This window comes from Musa acuminata, chromosome BXJ2-9 (assembly GCF_036884655.1).
Source record: "Musa acuminata AAA Group cultivar baxijiao chromosome BXJ2-9, Cavendish_Baxijiao_AAA, whole genome shotgun sequence".
NCBI lineage: Eukaryota > Viridiplantae > Streptophyta > Magnoliopsida > Zingiberales > Musaceae > Musa > Musa acuminata.
The window spans coordinates 7,792,881-7,817,044 of record NC_088346.1 but is presented as its reverse complement, the minus strand read 5'-3'; the positions used below and the strand labels follow the sequence as shown (position 1 = coordinate 7,817,044).

The window sequence follows — 24,164 nt, the reverse complement described above, 5'->3', positions numbered from 1 at the left end:
GCCAATGTTCGCAGATTACCCCCTCCCGACCAAACATATTAATTATGTACTAATGAATTGGGCCACATGCATTAATTATGTACTAATTCTTGCCACCAACACTTACGTACTCTTTCATCTCATTTATGAAGCTAAGTTTCCTCTTATGGGGAATTCAATACGTGGCCTGGCCAGGATTTTGACCTGACATTCTATTTATTAGTCTTCAATCTTCGAGATTGAACACTCGTAGAGATGTATCATCTTACCACATCAGACGCTGCACAACTTAGCATCTCACCCATCAATATTTGTTGGACCAAAAGTTATGTCTACGATTGACGAAAAATCGACGAGGACTTTAAATGCATGAAATGAGAACTTTCCATGTAAAAGGAAGTCCAAGAAGAATAAAAATGTAACTTCGACGAAAAATCTCGTGAGTGCTACCGACAATATGTGAATAAAAAGGGGCAACAATGGAACAGATTTCTTACTTGAGAACTCTGAACATGCATTTGACGAGTGTTTGCTCGGAGAAGAATTATCTCAGAATGTTTGCACTAGGATCTGAAAACACTAAAAGCCATGTGATTGCAAGTTCTTGTTAACTTCTATGGCTAAATTGATCTTGATAATTCAGATTTTTATACATTTTTCATAAAGAATTCCCAAGAAGACTAGTGCCAGTCAACCACATACAATTTCGAAGCAACCTATGCATGTCCAATAACTTTTCTTTTCACGTCTGGATTGAGAAAAATTTTAGACCTGGAACAAAAACCGCAGGTCCTCTTCTGTTAATTTTGTGATGGCCTCTGAACAGTGTCCGATCGTCCTATAAGACATGATCAGAATGCAGATATCAGCTTAAATAGCAAACATGATCTACAAAAGCAGCTCTTGATCACCAAAAAAATAAAAATGACCAACCCTTGAAACACAAGTTCCTTCTTCTCTTGCAGCTTCAGTATGCGTTCCTCGATTGTGTCCCCGATCACAAATCGGACAATTCTGACGACCAAAAGCAAAGGAAGCATTATAGACAAATGGAGAACTTTGAGCTTATTATCAAAATAACAGTCTCCACGGAGTACCTGATAGGCTTATATTGGCCAATTCTGTGAATTCGATCTTGAGCTTGGCATTCAACAGCTGGATTCCACCAAGGGTCCATCAAGAAAACCTACAAAACCATGCTCTAGATAAATATACCGTCACCATGAAATGTGGAATTACATCATACATGTACAAAATTATTTGTTGCGGGTAGGATTGTTGCTTGTACTGGAATATTACAGCATTAGCATGGATGCATTGACATTAGAAGAGAAAGAATTCAAATTTTGATTTTCAAAGATTGAATTTTAATATTTCCAATCAAAGAGTGATAAAAAAACATTGTGGGGCTTAACGAGAAAGCTTTTCGGATTATCTGTGATGTATCATTGGCAATATATTATTTTTTTAGTTTAAATATTCACAGTCTGAAGACTCTAAACCATAAATACAGCAAACAAGAATAGTGCTTACATGTGATGCGACCGTCAGATTGAGGGCTACACCTCCAGCTTTCAAGCTCATCAAGAATATCTTGCAATCTCCATCTTCGCTGAAAGCCTTAATTGCTTTATCCCTCTCAACAAGACTCATGTTTCCAACTAATTGAACACATTTGATACCAGCCTGCAAACACTGTTTGGTCAAGCGCAGCAATCATAATTCAAGAATAGAACCGTTTGATTAGCCAGCTCACCTTCTGGAGGGAGAAACATATCAAATCTAAAAATGATGTAAACTGACTAAACACAATTCCTTTTGCAGAACCATCACATTCAACCATGTCTCTTATCTCTTCCTTCTACGGAAACAGAAGATCCATGTATTAGCCCAAAATATGTAAAAAAGTAAAACTGTAAAGATTGACAAGTATTCAGCAAGCATCAACAAAAGATCAAACTCCCATAGCATAACTGTTGCACCCTGTTAGTCAACAAATTATACTCCTCAACTATCTCTATAGGTTGCTTCCTCCGAACTTTTAAGACATTCTCATGTAAAAATAATACAGTTATTTAGAACAAGATGTGAATCACAGACTAGCAAATATAGCACAGTGAGTTTCATACCAATGCATCAATTTTTGTACTCGTACGGAAGGCTTCAATATCATGAAGCCTGTTCAATATGCCTGATTTATGGCCCTTGACAGCTGTTGCTGTGATCCGTCCCCCAACATTTTTTGTTGTTAAATCTACAGTAAGAGGCCTTGAACATGATGGACATGTTACATTCTCCAAGGATGCAGAGTAGTCAATCAAACAAGCCTTACAAAAGACATGCTCACAAGAAGTAACCTAAAAGGGGGAAAATGGTATTTAAAAGTTGTGAACAGTAATTAAACAACATAATCCAACGGAATTAATTATTTATGTTGTGCTAAATATTTATGTAAAAGAAATAAACAATATATTACCACCATATCCTCTGGAGGGTCATGACAAATTCCACACTCTTGTTTCTCAGTATCATCCTTGCTTGCATTAGCTACTTCTGCAGTCTTAGAATATAGTACAAGATATGGATGGTCAACTGCCTGGCATCATAATAAAACAATTAATCCAGCTGAGGCTCGCAAAGATGCAAGACAAATAGAAGATGATTATATTAGTGAACTCCAATAAGACGAGCACATAGAGAAATTATCCATTAAGACAGTGACAGTATGCTAACCTAAGCAGTATCACATCTATTTCTGTTGCAGAGAATTTATCTAAAAGATCTCATGTCCTGGGCTATAAAAAATCACCAACATTGATCGTCCAAATTTCACATTACTAATAACAACCATTGAATATTACTATGATAAACAAATTGTTGTATATATATGTGTATAGTGTGTATATATTTTTAAACTGTTGAGTGAGCTACTAGGTTTCTAGGCCAAGGAAGTAAAAAAAATATTATTGGTCTGGAATGGTGGAACCTAGGTACTCCTTCAATGCCTTTTATGACTTTTAAAAGCAACGCCTCCAAACTCCACATATATATAGGTCATCTTGATCAAATGATCTACTGAAAAATAATCAAATAAAAGGAAAAGCAAAATTCAGTATATTGAAAATTCAAAAAAGTAACTGCTCAATAATCTGCTTTTATTTACCATCCCTCAAAACATACTCTGTGATAGATAAAGCTTTCACAATGCTATTCGATAAGATACCAATACCTACTTCATATTATGAATTAGTTGGAAAATAATGATTCCAGAACAACATGACAATGTGGAGAAACAAAAATATTTTGTGTCATCTAATGTTATTTAAAAATCTGTGCTCTATACCTGTCGCAACCGTGTAAGCAGATCAAAGATATGGGCATAATTATTCATCAATGTTCCAGCTGTAGCATATCTGGAAAAAAATTATAGCCCTTAAAATAATCAAAACAAAAGATATGCTGAGAAATGAATGCATAATATGAAAATAAATCATGAACTCAAAAAGTATTAGCATCAATGTATCCTTAAATACAAGGCAATTTTGTTAAGCCAACCCAGAAAACTTGATAGTTATCTGAGTGAGACACCTAGCGATCTGGGAATCTTCCTTAACCCTCAAAGTATGAAGGATGGGAAGGACCAGCCAGCTGATAGTGTTTAGAAGTCACTTAGACTGATAAGGCCATATAGACAATAAAACAACCAGAGGAGGAAGAAGACCGACATGTGATAACAAAAGAAAAAGGTGAAGGGATAGAAGGAACTTATAAAAGGGCTTACAACGTAAGACCTCTTTCATATAATCATATAAATCACCATAGAGTAACTAGGACATTAACGCTTGTTAAAACCAGCAAGATAATTTATTTTTAATTTGGCATGGGCTATTTTACTCATTGTAAGACCGTAATACATTCAAAATGAGGAATCAAATGAAGGCATCAAATGCTAGTTGAATTGATAGGAGCCGACCAGTATTTACCTGTCCAAACAGGGACCAGTACTAGAACATATCATTCGATATGATCAGTATGTATTTATAATTATTATTTTCTCAGTGATACTGGATCATAAAGGTTAATGTACTGCCCACTATATACCAAGACTGTATTAATATGACAAGTTGCCGTGTGTTAGATCAAGATTCTAAACCCTGATCAAGTTGAAAGTTGGTAATATCACGAGAAGATAAAAGGTATAGATAACAATGTGTTGACATGAAGAACACAAAAGGTATAATTTTTAGATATTTTATATTCATTATTCAACTAAACAAGAAAGATCGATGAAGATATTGATCATAGATACAAAGAAAGAATATTAAAATGGAGAAGGCTATTGTGAGTGTCACGTTGTTATCGCACGTCCTTAGAGTAGAAGGTAAATGTTACAAGACAACTATAAGGCCAACTATATCTTTTGGCTTATGAAGTTAGAAAAAAATAACTGATCACAACAAAGAAATCTGGTGCTCAATCAATATTTGCACTAGACCTAATTAAAACACTATGTTAATTGTACCCAGAACCTATAGGAAAAAGGCAACTAATCACAATTTATGGTTAATTCCCTCTACTTCGTCCCACATCAGAAGTGCCCCTCATATGCAATAATATATTTAGCAAAATGGTTCAACACATTTTTTCCTAGAAAAAAGTAACACCAATATTCATATACTAGAACTGAAAGCACAGAGTCGCCTTTTATCAGAATTGAAGCCTGAAATAGATTTTCCTAAGAGGGAAACTTTCTAAAAAAAATGCTGGCATAGATTCGTAGGTAAGAAAATAAACTAAACCTTATAATTTATAGTTTTATACAACAAAGTCTGTTGTGCTAGTAGTAATTTGTAAACATCAATATCACTATGCTTCATCGGTCAATTATCTAAGAATAAGCTAGCTGTATATTATAATTAAATCATGTTGTATAAGCAAATAAATCAGCACCAATACCACCCACTTCAGTTTATCTACTATTAGGAACATGTCATATGTTCTAGAGTACAGCATTTGTTCAATTTATTGCTGAGAATACTGAAGATGAAATAAGTAAATAGATATCCCAAATAAACATACTACAAAAATAAGCATCTACTGCAAAAGGGTTATACTGAAAAGAAAAGAAGACAGAAACAACAGAAGTAGAAGTAACCCACGCATCAAATTGCACACGGCTTTGGGTATATAATGCTTCATAGAACTCCTCTTCATTTCTATCCAGAGAATCCCGCCTCAAATAAACCTACAATAAAATGTGCATTTAGATACATGCAAATCACATAAATCAACCCTTTCATTCAACCATGCACATTCATGGCATATAAATAACCTCATCAGTATGAAATATGCATATATGACATTCATATACAAATCATTCCAAACACTCCACTATGTGATCATCATGAATATTTTTCCATAAGTGACATGAGGAATATTGGATCTATTATTTCCTGGTAAATGGGTAAAAAGGTTGCAATGACATTTACAATTCTCGGTGGAAGAGCAAGATCTGCAGCTCTGCCTTCTTTGGTACGCCTCAACACTATGGTTTTCAGAATTCTTTCCTTTAGCAAGATCATGGCTCTTCTGCCATCATTATATATTGATGTTTTTTGTATTGGACTTGCGATAAACTGAAATGCAATAATAGTGATCAGAAAAGTAGATGTTTCTTCTAAAAAAAATTATGAATATTGAAAGGAAGTATCAAACAAATGCTGTTTAATAACACTCACTTTATTCCACCAGCAAAAGTGCCTTACTTTAGCATGAGGACAACTGGTGCAAATTTTCCCAGAACTGCAACATCAGTAAATGCAAAACATGCTCAACAGGTTGGTTGCAACAGGCAACTCTTTCAATAGTTTCGGAGTACCAATCAGAACAACTACATAGAAAGACTGGATATCCAAGGAATAAACAAAATAAAAAAGGAGTAAAATTCAGCTGCTATGGCTTTGAACTGAGTAGGTTTTAAGCCCCACTCTAACTTTCTGGGCTTGTAGGTTCATCAAGTCAAATCATTACTATGGTCACAGTACAGAACATGAACTCTATGGAATCAGATGCTCGCAGACTAGCACAAGATAATGTTGAATACAAAGTTGTATTGGCACATCATCTGCACCACAGACCACCAATGTCAATATCATGCCAGCACAGCATGGGAAAGTTGAGTCACCATATTCTTCTTAACTATAACCTTCTCGTGCCAGCACAGTATGACCCTTTCCCACCTCTTAACTATCACAGAAAACCCTAGATTCCTCTCCACTATCCACAGATAATGGGGGGGGGATTGTAGTACTGAGAAAGAGACTCTTCGAAGGGCTAATCATCAACTTAGAAGAGAGGAATAGGGTGATTATGTTACATTACAAATTATATTTGCATAATATAGGCAAGTGCACTAAAAAGTGAGTGCATTAAACCAAATCTTATCATTCAGATTATTGTGTATACAACAACACAAATATTTGTGGCAGGTTGGCAGATATGAATTTAATCTCCATTTTAACCACTCAGTTCTTACTCTGAATCAAGGTTTTTAATTTTGTACCATACCAAGTCTTGCTTAGTATGGTACGGTACCGGCGTATCGAGCGGTACACTAAGATTCTAATGATAATGCCTTCAGCAGAACTATCGTGCAAGTGAGAGGAATCAACAACAAAGAAGGTAGCTAAGCGATTCTACATCTCATATTAGCATATTTTTCTTGGACATAATATGAACTCTTACAAAGGCACCATGACAAGTAATATTTGTATGACTATCATATTTACTTTATGTCTGCAAACATTGACAGCCAAGTGGCCTCAAGACGAACCCCATCCCTCCCTCTCGCTTTCTTCTTTCCTCCCTCTCTCTCTCTCTCTCTCTCTCTCTCTCTCTCTCTCTCTCTTCACCTTTCGCGTCGACACTTGCCGCTTGCTCACCCTCCTCCGCCAGCGTCGCGTCCCTCTTGGCGAGCTTCGTCGCCCTTCCACGCATCCGTCGAACCTCGAGACGTACAACCCCATCTCTCCCCCTCGCTTTCTCCTTTCCTCTCTCTCTCTCTCTACCTCTCTTGCTCCTCCCATCACCTTCCGCGTCGACGCCCGCCACTTGGTCGCCCTCCTCTGCTACCGCCGCATCCCTCCCGACAAGCTTCGTTGCCCTCCCATGCACCAGTCCGGCCTCGAGACGCACAACCTCATTCCTCTCTCTCTCTCTCTCTCTCTCTCTCTCTCTCTCTCTCTCTCTTGCTTCTCTCATCACCTTCTGTGTCGACACCCGCCGCTTGGTTGCCCTCCTCTACTACCGCCGCCCAATAGCTAGCGGTCCGCTAGGTCACCTCTTCCCCTAGTACTGCCTAGTAGCGGGCGGTCCGCGTGCCGGTTTGCTAGCAAACCGGTATGTACCACCCGTACCAGGCGGTACGATACGATTTTAAAAACCTTGCTCAGAGTTTTGAATATCAACTTGTATCAACATACTGAGCTTTGCTCGATACGATATGTACCGGTATATACCATCAGTCAAGCATTTTAATTTTGAATAATACTGCCCGTATCAGATAGTTTACGAACATCCTAAGATAAACCTAAAGAACATATAATATCATATGCAAACTCTGTTTCTTGATATTTCTTGATATATAAACTTATAAGAGTATCAAAGTGCAAGAAGATGTTATGCAATACCATCAAAGAGAGAATTATAGGTGCCAAAACTAAACACCACTAAGAAGTGCAACTATGTCTGAAAAAAAAATCTTAAAATTGCATCCATAAGAGCCCCTTAGTTGATTTGTTCAATTTACCACTTCATACAAATTAAAGAAGATGAAATACACATTATTTTAATTTCAATGGAAGGCAATTACCACATTATACAAATTAAAAAGGATGGAAATACACAATAATTTAATTCCAAAAGGGAAGACTTAAACAATCAAGGACCTTTGGTCAGTATCTAGTATTTTCAAAACTGGATAAAGCTGAAGGCATTAAAGAGATCTAAAGAAAAAAAAAAGAGAATGTAGAATAAAGGAATAGTCTAGTCATTTGTGTTAAAATATCAAGAACAGGACATCGACGTTATATCCTCTTGTAGTTTTTTTGTCTGGAAGCATTTTGGGTGCCTCATAAAGATATACAAGTGTTCTCATAAATAGTCATATAAACCCTACATTACAAAGATCATTCTCTTTTATCCATTGGCCACTCATTTTGACTAAATTTCCCTTCAACATTCAAGTACATCAAGTCAGATATCATGCAGATACTAGTAGCCAGAAATTTGCCGTCTCTTTTGTGTTCTCACAATTTAGACTAAGAACCTAGACATCATTACTAAAGAATCTTCATATTATGCCTAAAGACTCAATTCTAACCATGATTCTTCAGTCCCCATCACAAACCTAGGCAGTTTAACTGGCTGTGAAGTTTCTAATGGAATTCAGATCTACATTCATGCTTTCTAACTATCAACAGCAACAGATTATTTGGATCTGACCACAAACTTTAACAACCTGTGCATCCAAAAATGCACAAAGTAGACCATTCTTTAAATGGACCTGAAACACGAAACTACCGCTAAATATATGAGTCCCATATGCCTCTAAAAACTGCAAACACCTCAAAACATGCATTTTCAAACATGTTATGTACTACATGTTCCTTTATATTGGCTTGGTAAAAATCTATAATATTCATATGCAGTTCCAGTTTAATACCTTAAACTTTTGAATTTTGAATGATTTCCTGAAACTTGAAGAATAATTGACTTAAATAAAAAGATCATAGAAATATAGAAATATTTACTAAAATCCTTCAACATATGTTATATAAGTAATACAAGATCATAGGAAAAGAAAACAATTTATGAATCATTTTAAACTGATACAGATACTTACCCATAATCTAGTACCTTACAATTACAGTCTTTGCAGAGGTAAAATGAGTAGGGCCAGATTTGCAAAAACCGAACCTGATGAGAAGGATAACAGTGTTTTAATATAAGGCATAAAACTATAGATAGCTGTTGGCTAGAAAATTGACACAAGTACAAACCAGCGAGTAAAGCTCTCCAACTCGATTTTGCAAAGGAGTGCCACTTAGAGCCCATTTGTAGAATGATTTTAAAGCAAAAACAGCCTTAGCAGTATTGGAGCGCCTATCTTTTATGAAATGAGCCTGCATAAGTACATAAAAATACCTTGCAATAAATACCATTACTAATGTAAATAAGTAATTCTTGGATATATAACCCATGCTAAAAGTTTAAATCAACAGCATAAGTATGAAACCTGAGTTAGCAAAAGAGATTGCTAATTTTACTAACTCAAGGGACAAAGACAAAGCATTATATGTACACAAGGTTGAAAATAAGATAGCCAAAACAAAGCCTTATATGTTCACAACAACCTGCTTAGCAACCATTTTTTTTACTTACAACAATTAATGGATCTGCTGCTTGAAATGACTATTGGAGCTGTTATATTCCAAAAAATGTGTTATCTCACTTTTCAGAGAAAGTGAAAACAAAAGAATTGAAAGTCAACCTATATGATCCTATTCTGCCTGCATCTCTTTAATTCTTCTCTTACTGCATGCCCCATTTGGTTCTTTCAATCGCTTTGCAGACCTATCTAATGTTGTTGTCTTCTTAAGGTAGACTCTTACACAGTCACTATAAAGCATTGCATTACTTGAGAGACTTTGTAATAGCCCAACTCATGGATGTCCATACTTTATCATGTTTTCTGATACTTTAGAGTGAACATACAAGATAAAATCGAGAAGCTCTTTACCAGTATGTCAATCTGTAACAACTAAATGAACTCCATAATCAGAATCTTTTCATAAGCATTTACCACATCCTACCTGAAATCATTTACAAAATAAAACAGACAGGCACAGGACCTGCTACATAAACTGTACCAAGGATGAATCTTCCAAGATCAAGCATAAATTTTTGATGAAATATTAATATTAATTCTTCTTAGAATGCAATGAACTCAGCCTCAATTCAATCAACAAAATAAATCAGACCAAAACCCTTTATATATCAAACAGAAGAACACCAACATTATAATGGTGTCCTTCATCTTTATCCTTATAATGGTTAGTAAGCATTCCTTGAAAAATTTTGATCACCCCTAAAATCAGAATAAACATTATTTTCCAAACCATTTAAGGGATCACGTTATAGATGGGTTTCTTTAGCTTTAAATCTATACACAATTACTCAATCTACATTCCCTGATTTATTTCCATCAATGGATGAGATTTCATTGATTAAGAAAATAAAATTAAGGTTCACATGAAATTAGGCATTACTTACTAATGAAAAAATGCCATAAAAGCTAACTGGCATACTTAGACTGGATCAGTTTTCTCCCAGATGTTCATGTCTCGGTTCAACAAGATGAAACTAGAACTGAGATAGACCTGCACTGGGTTCAAACTCTTATTGACTTCGACTCAACAGTAAACTTGCCATTTGAAACCTAAACAATCATTTAAGCATCTGTCATGAAGAATCATAAGGAGCAGCATCATAAAAGATTATTTGTCAAGAAGAATTTCTTTGTTCATATGATATCAAGATTAAATGGTATGGTATATGATAAAGACCAAAGAAAGTCACATCTTGCCTAGTTCTGCTCAAGGTGAATGTACATGCAAGTAGGCATTTTGGCACAAGGTGCAATTTCCAAGGTGCCAAAAAACAGAAAATGTTATTAGTATGTCTAATTCAAACTGTGGCACCTTACAATGTCTAACATGATGTGCATCTTGGACTTATTCCTATTAGATTGAGTTATAGATCATACTAACATATTAGGTTCACAAGCTGAAGAGATTTATCATTGATGCCACAACAGGTCCAACTTCTCAAGAAATAACTGGTTTGAAGTAAGAGATAAAATTTCATGATTCCATTGTATGATATGCTTCAGCATCCCCAAAAGCTCAATCTTTCTTAGCCAATAGCTTTCTTTGAAGCTCGTTTGTCGAAGTGGAGATACAGTCTAAGTCTTACCTGTAAAATCTATTTAATCTCACTTGACAATATGGATCAATCCATGTAGCCAAGGGTAACAGAAATTGGGCAGTTATGTTATAAACTATAACCGCCAGATTTAGATTGTCAAATGCTATATTTTGCCCTGCATAGTATACATGGTAATGACAGCTTATACAAATACCTATTCAGATACTTGTAGTGTGACACAACATATATTGTTTTAGATTTTTCTTTCAAGAAAAGATCCATTTGTTGATAGTTAGATCATATTGTCTAGAGGTATCATCTGGAAAATGTGCATTGACATTGGTGACCAAACACTTACCTTGTAAGTTGTATCAAATGGAGTAAGCATCTCCAAGCTCCTTCACCTGTGATTAGAGGCATATTCGAACTACCACAGTACCACTTATGCCTAGCTATGTCAGTAAGTTTTTCCAAGCCTATGAGCAGAGTTAAAGTGTTTTAGAGCCTGAATCTGATCCACTGATCTCCCTAAAAACATTATATTCAAATGCCCTTTCCATTGAAAGATGACTTAGCACTCACTAATGACTACAATCATAGAGATCTTACTAAAAACATTCAAAAATGGCCTAGAAAATGGTACAGGGAGCAAGAGGATAGTTGCTTACCTCATCCAGAATAATTCGTTCCCATTTCACAGAATGTAAGATTGACTTTCCCGGTGATGGGTTCATGAGCTTGTCAGCTAATTCATCCTGTTTCTTGGTCTTATCAAATCCCTTTCTCTTCCCTTTCAATTTTTCAATCTTCTTCTTGCTCACTTGTTTTGATTGTTTTTCCGTCTTAGAAGCATCAGGCCCACAGTAATACTTCAAGTGTATCCGCAGCTTGTTAGGGTACAACATCTTAGAGCACCACTGGCATGTCACCTTTGGCGGCATCATGTACTTCCTAAATTCACACTCAATCGTCGAGTATGTGGTAATGACAAAATCATAGTCATCAAAGTTAGAGTTAATCTTATCCCTCTTTGCCCCATGATAGACCAAAACCCTGGTGCTCCCCTTTTCCGTGTACCTGTCGATCTCACCCACCCACTGGATGACTGCAACCACTGGGCAAATGACCAGGGTGCATTTGATCTCTGGTAGCGAATATGATGAACAGGGAGGTGGCAAGTTCAAGTCCAGGCCAGAACCAGTGCTCCTTGAGTGGAGGGCGCGAGCGGTGAGGACAAGGGAAATAGCCTGTATAGTCTTTCCCATGCCCATCTCATCAGCAAGAATCCCCCCCTTAATGTCCGAATTCTCCTGCTTAAGAGCCCAAGCAAGCCACTCCTTTTGGAACCTGAGGAGGGGGAGTATGACGTCAGGCGACGGTTCGGCAGTCTCAACTAATCCAATCGGTTCAAAACCAAGTTTATCCTGGCCCTTCTGCTCAAACTCATCGATCCATTTCTCATTCTCCCTTTCCCAGATCTGCCACAAAAGCAAAGCGGCACTTCTATCCCTCCTACGACTGTCGTTTCTCGGCCGCACAGGTTCCTCTCGGCCGTGGCCGCCGCCAGCGGTGTCGATACCTTGCAGAGACAGCATCATGCCCAGTGCCAACGCAGAAGCATCCTGGTCACTCTCATCAAACCCATCTTCTTCCTCGTCAAGAACGTATTCGGAATCCGAGGTGGAGACGCGATCATCGGCGTCCAAGAAATCGAGGGTTTCCTCCTGCCTTCTCCGCCGCCCTGCACAAAAACACCACCTGAAGAAGGATCAGACCACGAAAACACCAGCGAGGGGATGAGGCAAGAAGAAATTTTACGGGGCCGACGATTTCTAGGGTTTGCGATTCGGCGAGCCATGGAAGTAAAGAGAAGGGAGGGCGGAGGGGAATGGATTTAAAGCATTTCTAGTCGCCAAGGGAAGCGACAAAACAATTAAAATAGTGGAGAAACGGGATTCGGTTGGATGGCGGGAACTTAGCGACGAAGCTTTGTTGCGGTTAGCTACTCGTCTCTGTTGTCAAACTGGTCCGACCGCAGCGCTTAGCGACGCATTATAATTCGATTCATCAATTTTATCTCTTACATAAATCGAGCCTGTCGTTACAGTATTTTATGATTCTAACCTAACCTATATAAATTGATTTATTAATTAATTTATCATAAGCAGAAAAAATAACGATCGGATAATACGATTCCTATAAAATGCGTATATATGATCGAAATAATATATTATGTGTGCTTATTATACTAACCTCAATACATACTTAATTCAAATAGGTTGTATTTAGGTCGGCGTCACCCAATATCTCAATTATACGATAGTTGATATCTACAAGAATAATTCACTCAAATTGGAATATGAAGAATAACTATAGAAAGAAAATATTATCAGATTTGGTAAATATATTAATTATATCAACGCCCTCCCCCTTAAGATAGTGTACGAAGGTCTAAGTTGTCCAACTTATAGATGAAAATAGAAGAGTATATTTTTGAGTGGTATAGTAAAAATATCTATAAAAAATAATTTTAATATGTTTTGTATTTATAAAAAATAAGGTTTGTTGCAATATGTAATATTCTTTGATTATGGTAATGTAATTTGGCTGAGAGCAAAAGTATCAACTTGTAAATATTGTCAAAGATGTTTCCATCAATTAAGTTTACAAGTGATTATCTTCTTCACCAAAGGATAAGAAATAATTTATCATTTCTTTATCCTAAAACAAAGGAAGTCACGACATAATGCAAATATAGAAACTAATCTTCCTGTAGTTCAGCAACCTCCCCAATTAGTCAAAATTAGGTCATTTTTGTTGACTTGAATGTGTGTGTGTGCAAAATCTCAGTTATGTAGTAGCTGACAAGAGAACATTGTTTTCATCATGAAGACAATGGAGGAGCTTCAGTTGAAAGTATTCCCACTATTATGATATTTTGTTAGCACATGCAATTTTGAATGGTACCATCCAGGATATTTTGTTCACACCATACAATTTTGAATGGTACCGTCCGAGTACGAGCGGTATGTACCGGTCAAATGATATATCGGTACGTGGACCACTCGTTACCGGACGGATCATGCTACCGTATACATTTGTAGCAATGCTACAGTAGTATAGTAAGAGGAAGAAATATTTAAAATCGTTCAGTAAGTCCTAGTGTATCACTCGGTACGCCCTAGTACACCACTCGATACGTCGGTACCGTATCGTATCAAGCCAATCTCGAAACACCGATATATTATTATATACCTTTGTTCACACCATATAAAAATATAAAATCTCAATCTCGCAATAGTTGATAAATGAATATTTTTTTTATCAGTATTATCGTAAGTGCGATGGATGAAAATGACAATAATTACTAAAATTTGATGGATTTAGAGAATTACTTATCTATATTAATGAAGCCAATATTCTCTTCCTAATGATTGAGATTTTGCATGATATAAATGAAAAAGATATCAGCATAATGGGAATAATTAATTGCGAGTTAATAATATTAGAAAAATAAAAGTAATTGATGGTGATAGAAGTAGTGCATTCTAAAAAAAAGATTTTAATCCATAACAAAAGTATATATGGGACATTTTTGATGATATAGGTCTACTTAGAGATACTCCCATCACTTTTTTAAATTATTTTACTCCTATTAATATAGAAAAATCATTCACTCGATCGAATGGTGCATGCAAACTAATTAGATATTAAAAATAGCAAATGATATCACCTCATATTTGTTCATGCAATTGCAAATAGCATTCATAATATGTTTTCAAATATTCGTGACATTTTTTTTTTCAGTTATTGCATTTTAATTCTACGATATATAAGCAATGGCTTATTGCACTAACATTGCGAGCCTTACCAACGTCGGCGCCGGCCGCTACCTCCTGCTTCAGCTCCTGCAGTCGACGAGTCTCCACGGCCTCCGGTACTACCAACACCCCTGCCACCACTTGACGCCCCATTGCCGCTCCCCATACCTCCGCCCACGCCACCACCGATGCTCCCGGTCGCACCGCCACTCCCTATACTAACACTAACCTTCTTTGCACTGGCAGCACCGCCTCTGCCGAACCCCACCGCGACGCTCATTCCGTCTTTCCCTACGTGGATGCCGACCCCAACACCGATCCCTCCCACAACGCTGGCTCCACCGTCACGAGCAGTACCAGCCCCACCACCGGGTCCTCCGCCAATGGTGATGTCAGTGCCGGAGCTGTTATGGCTCACACTGATACCAAACCCGCCGCCGCTGCCATCAGAGCAGCATAGATAGTACTCTTGCATGGATCATGAACAAAAGGAAGAAACATGAGGTTGCCATGCATGTAAGATCAACTCAGGACTGAGACTTCACCCCCACCATCACCTGCATTGAATCTTAGACCAGAAAGAACTCAATTTATATATGGGATACCTATTGGCATGTATGATGGGATCATCAAAGATTTATTGACCAACGACTATACTTGGGTTCTAATGTATTTATCAGACAACAACTCTGAATTAACCTGTACTAGCACTGGAAGATTTGGAACAGCAAAAGAAAAACTCTGTTAGGCTGATCTGCCTGCATTCAATTTTCAACAAATATATTTTTATTTTCCGTTCAAGAGGCACACAGCTCTCAACTTGTAAATGCTTTATAATATAAAGAGCAAAATTACATGTTTTCAGCTCTTGAAAGTTTCCGTAGACCTCGTAAACCAAGCGACAATCACAAACGATCTCTTAAAGGAAAGAAAAGGGTTGAGTTCCCAGCCTCATTTATGATGGTGAGCATCTTAAATATTGGCTGCTGCAACTTTCTTGCTTAATTAGAGTCCTTTTCTGTCTGTTGCTGCAGCTGCTTTTGTTGATGAATTGTCTGCTGCTGCTGCTGCTGCTGTTGGTCCCATATTTGCTGAGGTATGTAAGGCTGAGACTGCTGCATGAACAACAAACTTTGGTCCACTTCTGAGTTATTCATGATCATTTTGAGAGATCCAGCTTGAGAGGGAACGTAATAGTATGGCAGAGATTCATTGGTGCCATCCGTCGAAATCGATGCAAGCACATCTTCCTTCACATCTTCCATTGGTACAATATCCACCAGGAAATCAAAGACATCCGTCCTCGTGATTGCACCAGCTATGTCATTCTTCTGCAAGGTTCTTCGCTTGTTTTCCTCGGCATGAGCCCATGAACGGTATGTCAGTTCAAGAATGAACATTTCGCATGCCCGTGCAAACAGGACTGGTACCTCTGCCGCTATCATCCTAACATCCTCATCTGCCTTCATGATCTTTTTGATTCGTGCCAGTGGAAGACTGTGGTTTTTGAAGTCACAGGTTGCAGCTATCTCCTGATATTGGTTTGTCCGAAACATCTGGAGTGTTTGGTGCAGTTGATTCATCTGTTGTTGCTGGGCTCTCTGATAGGCGAGATGGTGCTGAGTGAGTTGTACCTGGGATGCAGGATTTGTCATCTGGCCAGCTGAAGGTGGTAAGCTGGTGACCATCATTTGGTTAGCTTGATACGGCAAGCTAACATATGGTAATTGGACGACCCCAGTCCCTGCTGGCTGTCCGTGCCCAGGCACTTCCATGTCAACCTGCACCATTAGAAACTCTACTTCCAATACAAGAAGCCACAGGTGAAAAGCAGAAAACATGAGAAGCGAAAGAATGAATTAGCATCAGTATATATATATATATATATATATATTTTTTTTTTTTTTTTTAAATCTTTTAAAGTAGAAGAAATCATTGATATCAACAGTAATTTTCCCTCAATATTAAATGCAAACCAAGCAACAAATTAGAAAAAGAGAATGATAACAAGTGTCTTCTACTTCTGATGTTCAAAGTAAAGATTTTTGGTACTGTCCATAATGGTCCACCATGAGGCATAGACCCAGACGTATCTAATGTTTGAAAATCCAGAAGTAACATGGCCCGAAAATGACAATAAAACACCATATAATATGTAGCAACAGTTTTATATACAAACATAGATTTTGTAGAACTTGTGATTATGATATATGTAGCTATATAAAGGTAACAATCATTCACAAAATACCTCAATTATTCATTTATCAACAAATGATACATATAGACATTATTAATTGTAGATGATGCAGATATTCTAACGTGCTTTGAAATATTTGACACATCCAAGGCAGTGCCCATGCTTCGTAACTGGGTTGTGCAAGGTACATGTCATTCCACTTAAATCAGCTACCAATTAATAACCGGTATCCCTTGAACAGAGAAGTTTCTCTGGCCCAGATGATGTTGCTAGAGAGGAACCACACCACACCACATCCCTCTCTCTTTCTCCTTTTTTCATATCATATTTTTCTCTTGTCTTTCTTTTGGCACACCCGTTTCATGCCGATGGCAAGTGCTAGGTCTAACTAACAACCGGGAAGGCCATATGCCATGAAAATGTCATTTTTAGCTGATTTGAGTGTTTTTCAAATTATAAGTGGAAGCTAAAACTCAGCAACTGCAGTTATGAAAAAAAAGGAGAAGCAAGCAAAACTTCTGCTTGACCAGTTTTCCTAAGCCCTAAGACTACCAAACAAGTAAGCAACCACATTGACATCTCTAAGGACTTTAGTCCCAGTACAGTATAAGCCTTGAATCCTATATATGCATTTCACAATTAAATTTTTGACACATTGATGCTATGCCCTGCTTGTAAAGGCGATGACCCTTGTGCTAAAGGTAAAGGGTTTACAACTTAATGACTTCCTAAAAATTCTTTTTGTGGTACAGAAAAATCCTCTATATCTTACAATCATGCAAGTTATAACAGCTTGAAATAGTGCTTATGTTGCTAACATCAAAATCTTCAAATCTAACAAATAAAAGTATGAGGCATTTCATCCCAAATTCAATGTGTATCATAGAGGTCAGAATAAGAGCAGCTGAGAAGGAGCTTAACAAATGAGCTTTTAGAAAATTCATGAACAAGATTAGGCCGATTAATACTTGGCATAACTATTTAAGATATGATTCTAAAGTTGAAAGACATTTTCAAACCACTCGACCTGAACAAAAATCCATTTAATAGTGGATGCTGAAATTCATTCCACGCAACTGCTTCCCTATTCGGGCACTACATCATTCTTGGTTTACTTTGCTCTTGACAGTGCAAGAAAAACAGTAAAAGAATCCAGCTAACTTACAGATGAAGGCATGGAATTATAGGGAATCTGAGTCAAAATACTAGAGGGTGAGCGTTGATGTCTTGGTAAGATTGCTTCTTTGGAACCAGGTAAGCAAGGTTTGACCAACGGAAATAGACTATTTGGTTGTAGACTAAAACTACATACATTAAGGTTCCTAGACCCCACTAACAAAACAAATAAAAATTATTAAGAAGTTGATAGTAAAAGTTTGCAACATAACTGATGGGGGATTAAGTAATTTCTTATTTGTTAACACTAAACAAGTATAAATCATAGTGACTTGTAAATCAAAGTTGACCGACTAAAGAGAATATAAGTTATGGAAATATCAGAAAAGCTGAAACTTAAAGCACAGTAAAAAAAAATGATAAATGGTTATGTCTCAAACGACCCTCTGGTATAGTTTGGCAAAATCAACTGGCATGTCTAAAGTGCACAGCACAAAGTCACAGTTAACCACCGATTGTTTTATCCTTTCAATTATGTAACATGATATAGCCTTTATAAGAAGCATGAAGAAGAAAGAACATAAAGTGCAAGGACAAAATATTGGCATATTCACTTTATTTTTAATAGAAAATTAAGAGAATGTTCACTGGGGAGTAAATATTCATTAAAATACTCCCCAGTGAACATGCCAATTATTAAAATACTCATTGACAATGGTTGAATTTCACCAGAGTTAATGAAGATAGCATCCTTGAGCTTTTCCTAGTTGCAACTACAGCACACAATGCTATAAGGCCAAAAAAGAAAAAATGAACATGGATTATTGAATAATAGGATATTGCAACAAACAGACACCTTCAATGATTAGATGGCCAGGACTGGGCACAGAGAAATTTAAGAGTGAATTCAAGTTACATGCAATTAAGTATCTCCAACTGTTGGTGTTATATCAACAGAATAAATGATATTGACCTTCAAAAGACTTGTCAAACAGCAAATATAGTCATATGATGATGCTGATTCTCCCTAATTACCATCAAGATCTTTTGATCATTATGAAGCAAAATAAGTTCAGAATGAAGGAAGCACAATATCAATGGTTTTTGTGAATATTTTTCACAAAGATGTGAATTTGGATAAATATTAGAACCTACGGGGAGTTCCTCGGAGTAAAAGCTATCTCTGTTTCCTACCAGCTTTGGACCACATTATCTCAGTCACCCTAAAATGACCAAACTATCATCAGTTTTTATCTTACATATCTTAAAGTTGTTTGAGAGGAACAAAAAACTACACCAGATATATATAGAGAGAGAGAGCATATAACATCCACAATATATGATAAGAAACTAACTAAATGGAAGAATATACGAGGCCGACGAGTGATAGGCTTGTTTCTGTTGTTGTAAGTTGCAAAACAAAACTTTCTCATCTTCTTAAATAACTAAAAATCGAAGACATGCATATCTCAAGTCAAACGGTTAAATGCCTCTGCAGAATCCTACATTCGGTTAATAGATTAAAGCCAACTATACATATATAATGTAATTTCAAATTTAATATTCTTGCCATATTATTGTTAGTTTTGCTTGCGTTTGTGCTAGTTTATTCAGGTTTATTGCTATCAAATCTTAACTATATGGGCAATCAAGAGTCAACCCAATCTGTACATATTATTAGCAACTCTAATATGTCAAATATCGGTATCGAACCAATAATGCATCTTTCTAGGTAAGTTCTATTTTTCTTAATCCATCATGACTTTTTTAAAAATAATTTAACATTGGTTACTTTGTTTCTTCCACAGGAATCTATAACGTGAATTCTAATTCAGTACACAAATGGCTCTGTTCCTGACCTAAGCAATGACAAGCAATACATATCTCACTTTCTTCAAGAGGTAACTGGTTTTCTCTTCATTTTCATCTGATGAGTCAGGCAACACCAGATGACTGCATGATAAACACAGATTTCTGTACTTGACAAAGCATAGAGCAAGAACCACGGTTTAAATCAAAGTGCTTCAGATCTCAAATTTGTTTTCATTGACCCCTCAAAGATAACCTACACCTGCAACTGAACCTCCTATACATGGGGTAGAGTTAATTGAAAAAGTAACATTCAACATTTTGTGCAGGCTATACTTTTAGTTTGACACACGCCCTTGAGAAGTTGTAAATATGTTGAATTATTCTTTTGTGAAACAAGTTCATATTCTTTTTCTGTATTTGTTCTTTCATTTTTGCCTTTCACTAAATAATAATATACAAACCCAAATCTTGGAAAGAAACCATCCTGTAAAGTTCAATCAGTGCAAAAACTTTTATGATATAACATTTTACTACAAACGTGTTTTAGGCCTGGGTTAGGTCCATGTTAGTGTGAGTTTTTCCAAGTTGTAAAAACACAAAAGATTAAAGGAAAGGAAATAGGAAATTTTCCTTTGCTTATCCTAGATGAACATTTGGTGTGGAAAAAGAAATAGGGAAAACAGACAAAAGATCTATGAACTTATCCTAGATGTACAAGGACATGTAGCTTGTTCACTATTCAGTAAATGGGTGGCCTTGTTTGTGCAATTCAGACTCAATTCAACCACAAATAAAAGGAAAAGATAGTTCCAAGTCGAAGATGCACCAAACTGTTGAGATGTGACTAGAAATTCTTCTATTCTACACAAGAAGGTGATAAAAATTCCCACTACATATAAGTTGGAGCAAGAAAAATGTCTGATACACTAAAATTATGCAATTAAGCTGTCTGTGATTTTGATTTAAACATAGTAGACACTGTTTTCAATATGAGCATTAAGAGATTGGGTAGATAAAACACCATACATCTTAAGTTTATCTGAACTGGAACAAGAGGATGTGAGAACTTGGGAGGACCAGGAAATGTTTTATAGATACATCAGTCAATATGTTCAGGACAAAGAGAGAGAGAAAAGAAGGTACAAACAGCAAAAGGGGAAAAAAACCCACCAAAACAAAAATTAATCTAACGAGTTGAGAGAAAAAAAATTGTTTATCATAATGAACACAACAGGAGACACTTTGAGTGCTTATCTATCATAAACAAAAGTTTTGACAAGATACAGAGGTCAATGAGTCCGGCAAAAAAATTAACTACTATGCAAGCAGCGAAAATTTAATACTAGGAACATGGATAATCTAGACACCCGTCTTAATACGAACAGGACAGTTTCTAAATGTACAACAACAGGAAAAAATAAAATTTCCGAGTTCAATGCAATGATGAAATAGTATGTCGAGTAGTGTCAAAAAAACAAAAATCCAGGGAAATTACATTGGTAACATAAGATCAGGATCCAAAGTTTAATTTTTGTGTGAGATCCCAAAAAACATAAAAAGGAGCCGAGACTGAGTTTCTACAGAAAATACCAAAAACATATATTTTCTTTTAATATTTAAATCTTCTAATAGATCAAACGCATCCATTTCCCTCAATACTTCAACATCTATGATAACAAAAACAGCAGATGTATAGACTGTAGCGTCTCGACCGCTGTTTTTGTTCTTTTGTTCTCATCTTCTGGTTGGTTGGTTTAAGAGCAAATAGATACAATTAAAGGAGGAAAAATAGAGGAAAATGGAACAAGAAAAGAAAGAAATGATCAAGAAGTTTTGCCTGCTGGTGATCTCCGGTGGGCACTGGATTGTTCTTCAGCGGGTGGGCCATCGATGATCTTCGAAGTAGATCAAATCCTACGGCGAGGCGAGGAGGAGAACACCGAGAAAACGGCGAAGCGGAGGATTCCGGCCCGTGATCGGTATTTATCGTGGAGACGTCAGTAAGGTTTGCTGATGAAACCCGATAAGCCGAATGCATCCGTTCGTCGAGTGGTCCGAGTCAACTAAACCGCCTCGATTTGATATCCACTCAAATGGTCCGGTTCGAGAAAGCAGTACGTAGCTGCCAAAGTGGCCGCGAACTTAATCACAATCCTTTGACGTGGACCGGTCGGTCTAAACCAAGCTGATTGTTTCTTAGACCGGCCGTCTCCGTTTCGAGAACGCAGAAAGTTTAATCGTCTCGGGAATCCTAAAAGTCATCTTCTGGTCCGAGTTAATCAAATCGATTCGATTCGGACCGGCCTGTTCCGTTCAACGATGTACTGCGTAGCTGCCGACGTGGCCTCAAGCCGGTAACCCCTTGGCACCGACTTCAGCCCACTGCCGGCTATAAATACCCCGACTTCGGGGGCGCCGGTTCAATTTCGAATCCTGCCTCTTTTCCTTCTCGAGGGTGCCTCCTCTCCTTCATCGTAGAACTCGAGGAAGGTATATCTGTGTTATGTAATGCATATTTTCTAGTTTTTCTTTTGATTTTCTCGAATCTGGGTTTCCTGAATCGTAGGTTGGTTTTGGATCTCGAGAGATGATCTTCGAATGTTCTGTATCTTGTCCAGTGAATATTCACTTGAACAGAGTGTCACTTCATGGCTGGTTAATATTTGATCTGCTCTATGCAGTTTGGTTGTTGTGTTACTGCTAAATATGTAAAGCACTTGCAACGTTTTGATGAGAAATTTCTGCCCATTACACCACCCTTGGGTGTGAAATGCCGAATACAATCTCAAAATAGTTTAGAGCATTTCTTCGATGGGGTTTAAGTTCGAAATAGGGTTTTATGGTGATTTCGTGTAGCATCCTGTCTGAATCATTTTCTATTTTGCATAAGATTTAGATGTCATTGTTATTTCTGTTCAGCAGCATGAGGTATTGGATCTTTATCTTCAGAAATTGAATAGCGGTTACAAGCGCTTTTCATGTAGGTATTTTCCTCATAATTTATTATATGACCTTTTATCATGCTTTTTATTTGCTGAATCGAAGTTGTTATCGAGGAATTTTGGAAGTGGAATTTGGACGTTGTCGATCTAGTGGCTTTAAAAGATTAGACTTAGGTTAATCAACCTTTTTCACTTTTTATTCATGTTCTTGTATGTTTGTTTTGATATATGACAACAGAAACGTGATTGTTCTGATATTCCGATGCCATAAATGTCTATTTTAGGACTGATAATATAATATATTTTGATCTAAAATTGAGTTAGAAACTCAGAATAGCACTTGGCGAATCGAGAATCTCTAGGGCCTCTAGGATTTTGAACTGTTTTCAAATCAAAACTAGCAAGTATAAAGGATAACTAGAAGAAATTTGAAGTCCGGAGTTGGACCGAGTTTAACTGCTCAAGTTTTATATGTGAAGATTGCAAAAATATTATTCATCTATCAAGGAAATAATCCTTCAGAATTTAATATCAACTTCCAAGATCCCCTTATGATTTAAAGATGGTTCAAAGTGTTAGTCATGGTATTTGTTTTATTAGATGAAATACAAATTTTGACGATGAAGCATAGTTCTGATTAAGGGAAAGTTTCGAGTTTATTCCTCCTCAAAAATATTAGAGCAAGTTATGTGAGATTGGTGAAAGGAATGATGGCTGGTTATACATTGGAATTTGATGCCCCTATTTCCTCCTCACTTGGTGTGAGGATAACAAGGAGCTACAATGACGACTTTGTCTATGTGCAATAGTGTTTCCTCTGTACATTGGAGTGTGTTTCCTCTATGTGAAATAGTGTTTCTACTTTGTCTATACATATTTTTAAAAATTACAGTTATCGAAGTATTTTTTTTCTCCTTAGATTTTGGCTTATCTGGGATTCTGACCTCTTGTGTGCCTGAGGATTACAATTTTTTTGCGAAAAGAATGTTGAGCTGCTGCTGCTTGGGATATTGACTTTTTCGTCTAAAGAATTTAATTTTTTTTTCGAGGTTTCTTATTGTTTTCCAACTTATTGGAAGAGAATCATTAATTAGGTTCTTGAAAGAGCCAAATTGAAGATCATTTTGATTGAATTTTTTTTATGAGTTTTTATTTTTTTGAGATTTTATTATTATTATTTTTTGCAGCAAAGTTTTGGTTTTTGTCTTACGATTATATTTATTTACCGACGTATTTATTTGGCTTGTCGCTAACGATTTTGATTTTTATTATTTACTTAGCTTTTTTCCCTCAAAAGGAATAACCGAGTAT

At 36.7% G+C, this 24,164-nt stretch overlaps 3 protein-coding genes across 6 annotated transcripts; all 3 read right to left on the bottom strand.

Moving 5' to 3' along the window:
* Positions 1 to 550: 550 nt before the first annotated feature.
* LOC135583042 (ATP-dependent helicase rhp16-like) lies at positions 551 to 12,968 on the bottom strand. Of its 3 annotated transcripts, none has more exons than XM_065125311.1 (15): positions 12,784 to 12,968; positions 11,634 to 12,706; positions 9,039 to 9,161; positions 8,882 to 8,955; positions 5,718 to 5,781; positions 5,469 to 5,615; positions 5,139 to 5,224; positions 3,323 to 3,392; positions 2,456 to 2,575; positions 2,109 to 2,336; positions 1,736 to 1,840; positions 1,513 to 1,665; positions 1,077 to 1,165; positions 913 to 993; positions 551 to 817 (listed from the first exon to the last, which is right to left on the bottom strand). In XM_065125311.1, exons 1-15 carry the CDS (start codon positions 12,821 to 12,823, stop codon positions 745 to 747), a joined length of 2,526 nt encoding a protein of 841 aa, XP_064981383.1. In that variant the 5' UTR covers positions 12,824 to 12,968; the 3' UTR covers positions 551 to 744. The 3 variants fall into 3 exon arrangements, with proteins under 3 accessions (XP_064981383.1, XP_064981384.1, XP_064981385.1); XM_065125312.1 differs by having other exon boundaries at positions 12,793 to 12,968; XM_065125313.1 differs by having other exon boundaries at positions 11,634 to 12,723; positions 12,784 to 12,929.
* A 1,864-nt stretch (positions 12,969 to 14,832) lies between these two features.
* On the bottom strand, positions 14,833 to 15,261 carry LOC135624022 (glycine-rich cell wall structural protein 1-like). Its single transcript, XM_065127493.1, has one exon. The coding sequence runs from the start codon at positions 15,259 to 15,261 to the stop codon at positions 14,833 to 14,835; it is 429 nt and encodes a 142-aa protein (XP_064983565.1).
* A 252-nt stretch (positions 15,262 to 15,513) lies between these two features.
* Positions 15,514 to 21,922, bottom strand: LOC103997652 (nuclear transcription factor Y subunit C-2). 2 transcript variants are annotated; one of them, XM_065125310.1, is made up of 3 exons: positions 21,749 to 21,876; positions 19,255 to 19,322; positions 15,514 to 16,567 (listed from the first exon to the last, which is right to left on the bottom strand). In XM_065125310.1, exon 3 carries the CDS (start codon positions 16,559 to 16,561, stop codon positions 15,788 to 15,790), a length of 774 nt encoding a protein of 257 aa, XP_064981382.1. In that variant the 5' UTR covers positions 16,562 to 16,567; positions 19,255 to 19,322; positions 21,749 to 21,876; the 3' UTR covers positions 15,514 to 15,787. The 2 variants fall into 2 exon arrangements, with proteins under 2 accessions (XP_064981382.1, XP_009417216.2); XM_009418941.3 differs by lacking the exon at positions 19,255 to 19,322 and having other exon boundaries at positions 21,749 to 21,922.
* Positions 21,923 to 24,164: the final 2,242 nt, after the last annotated feature.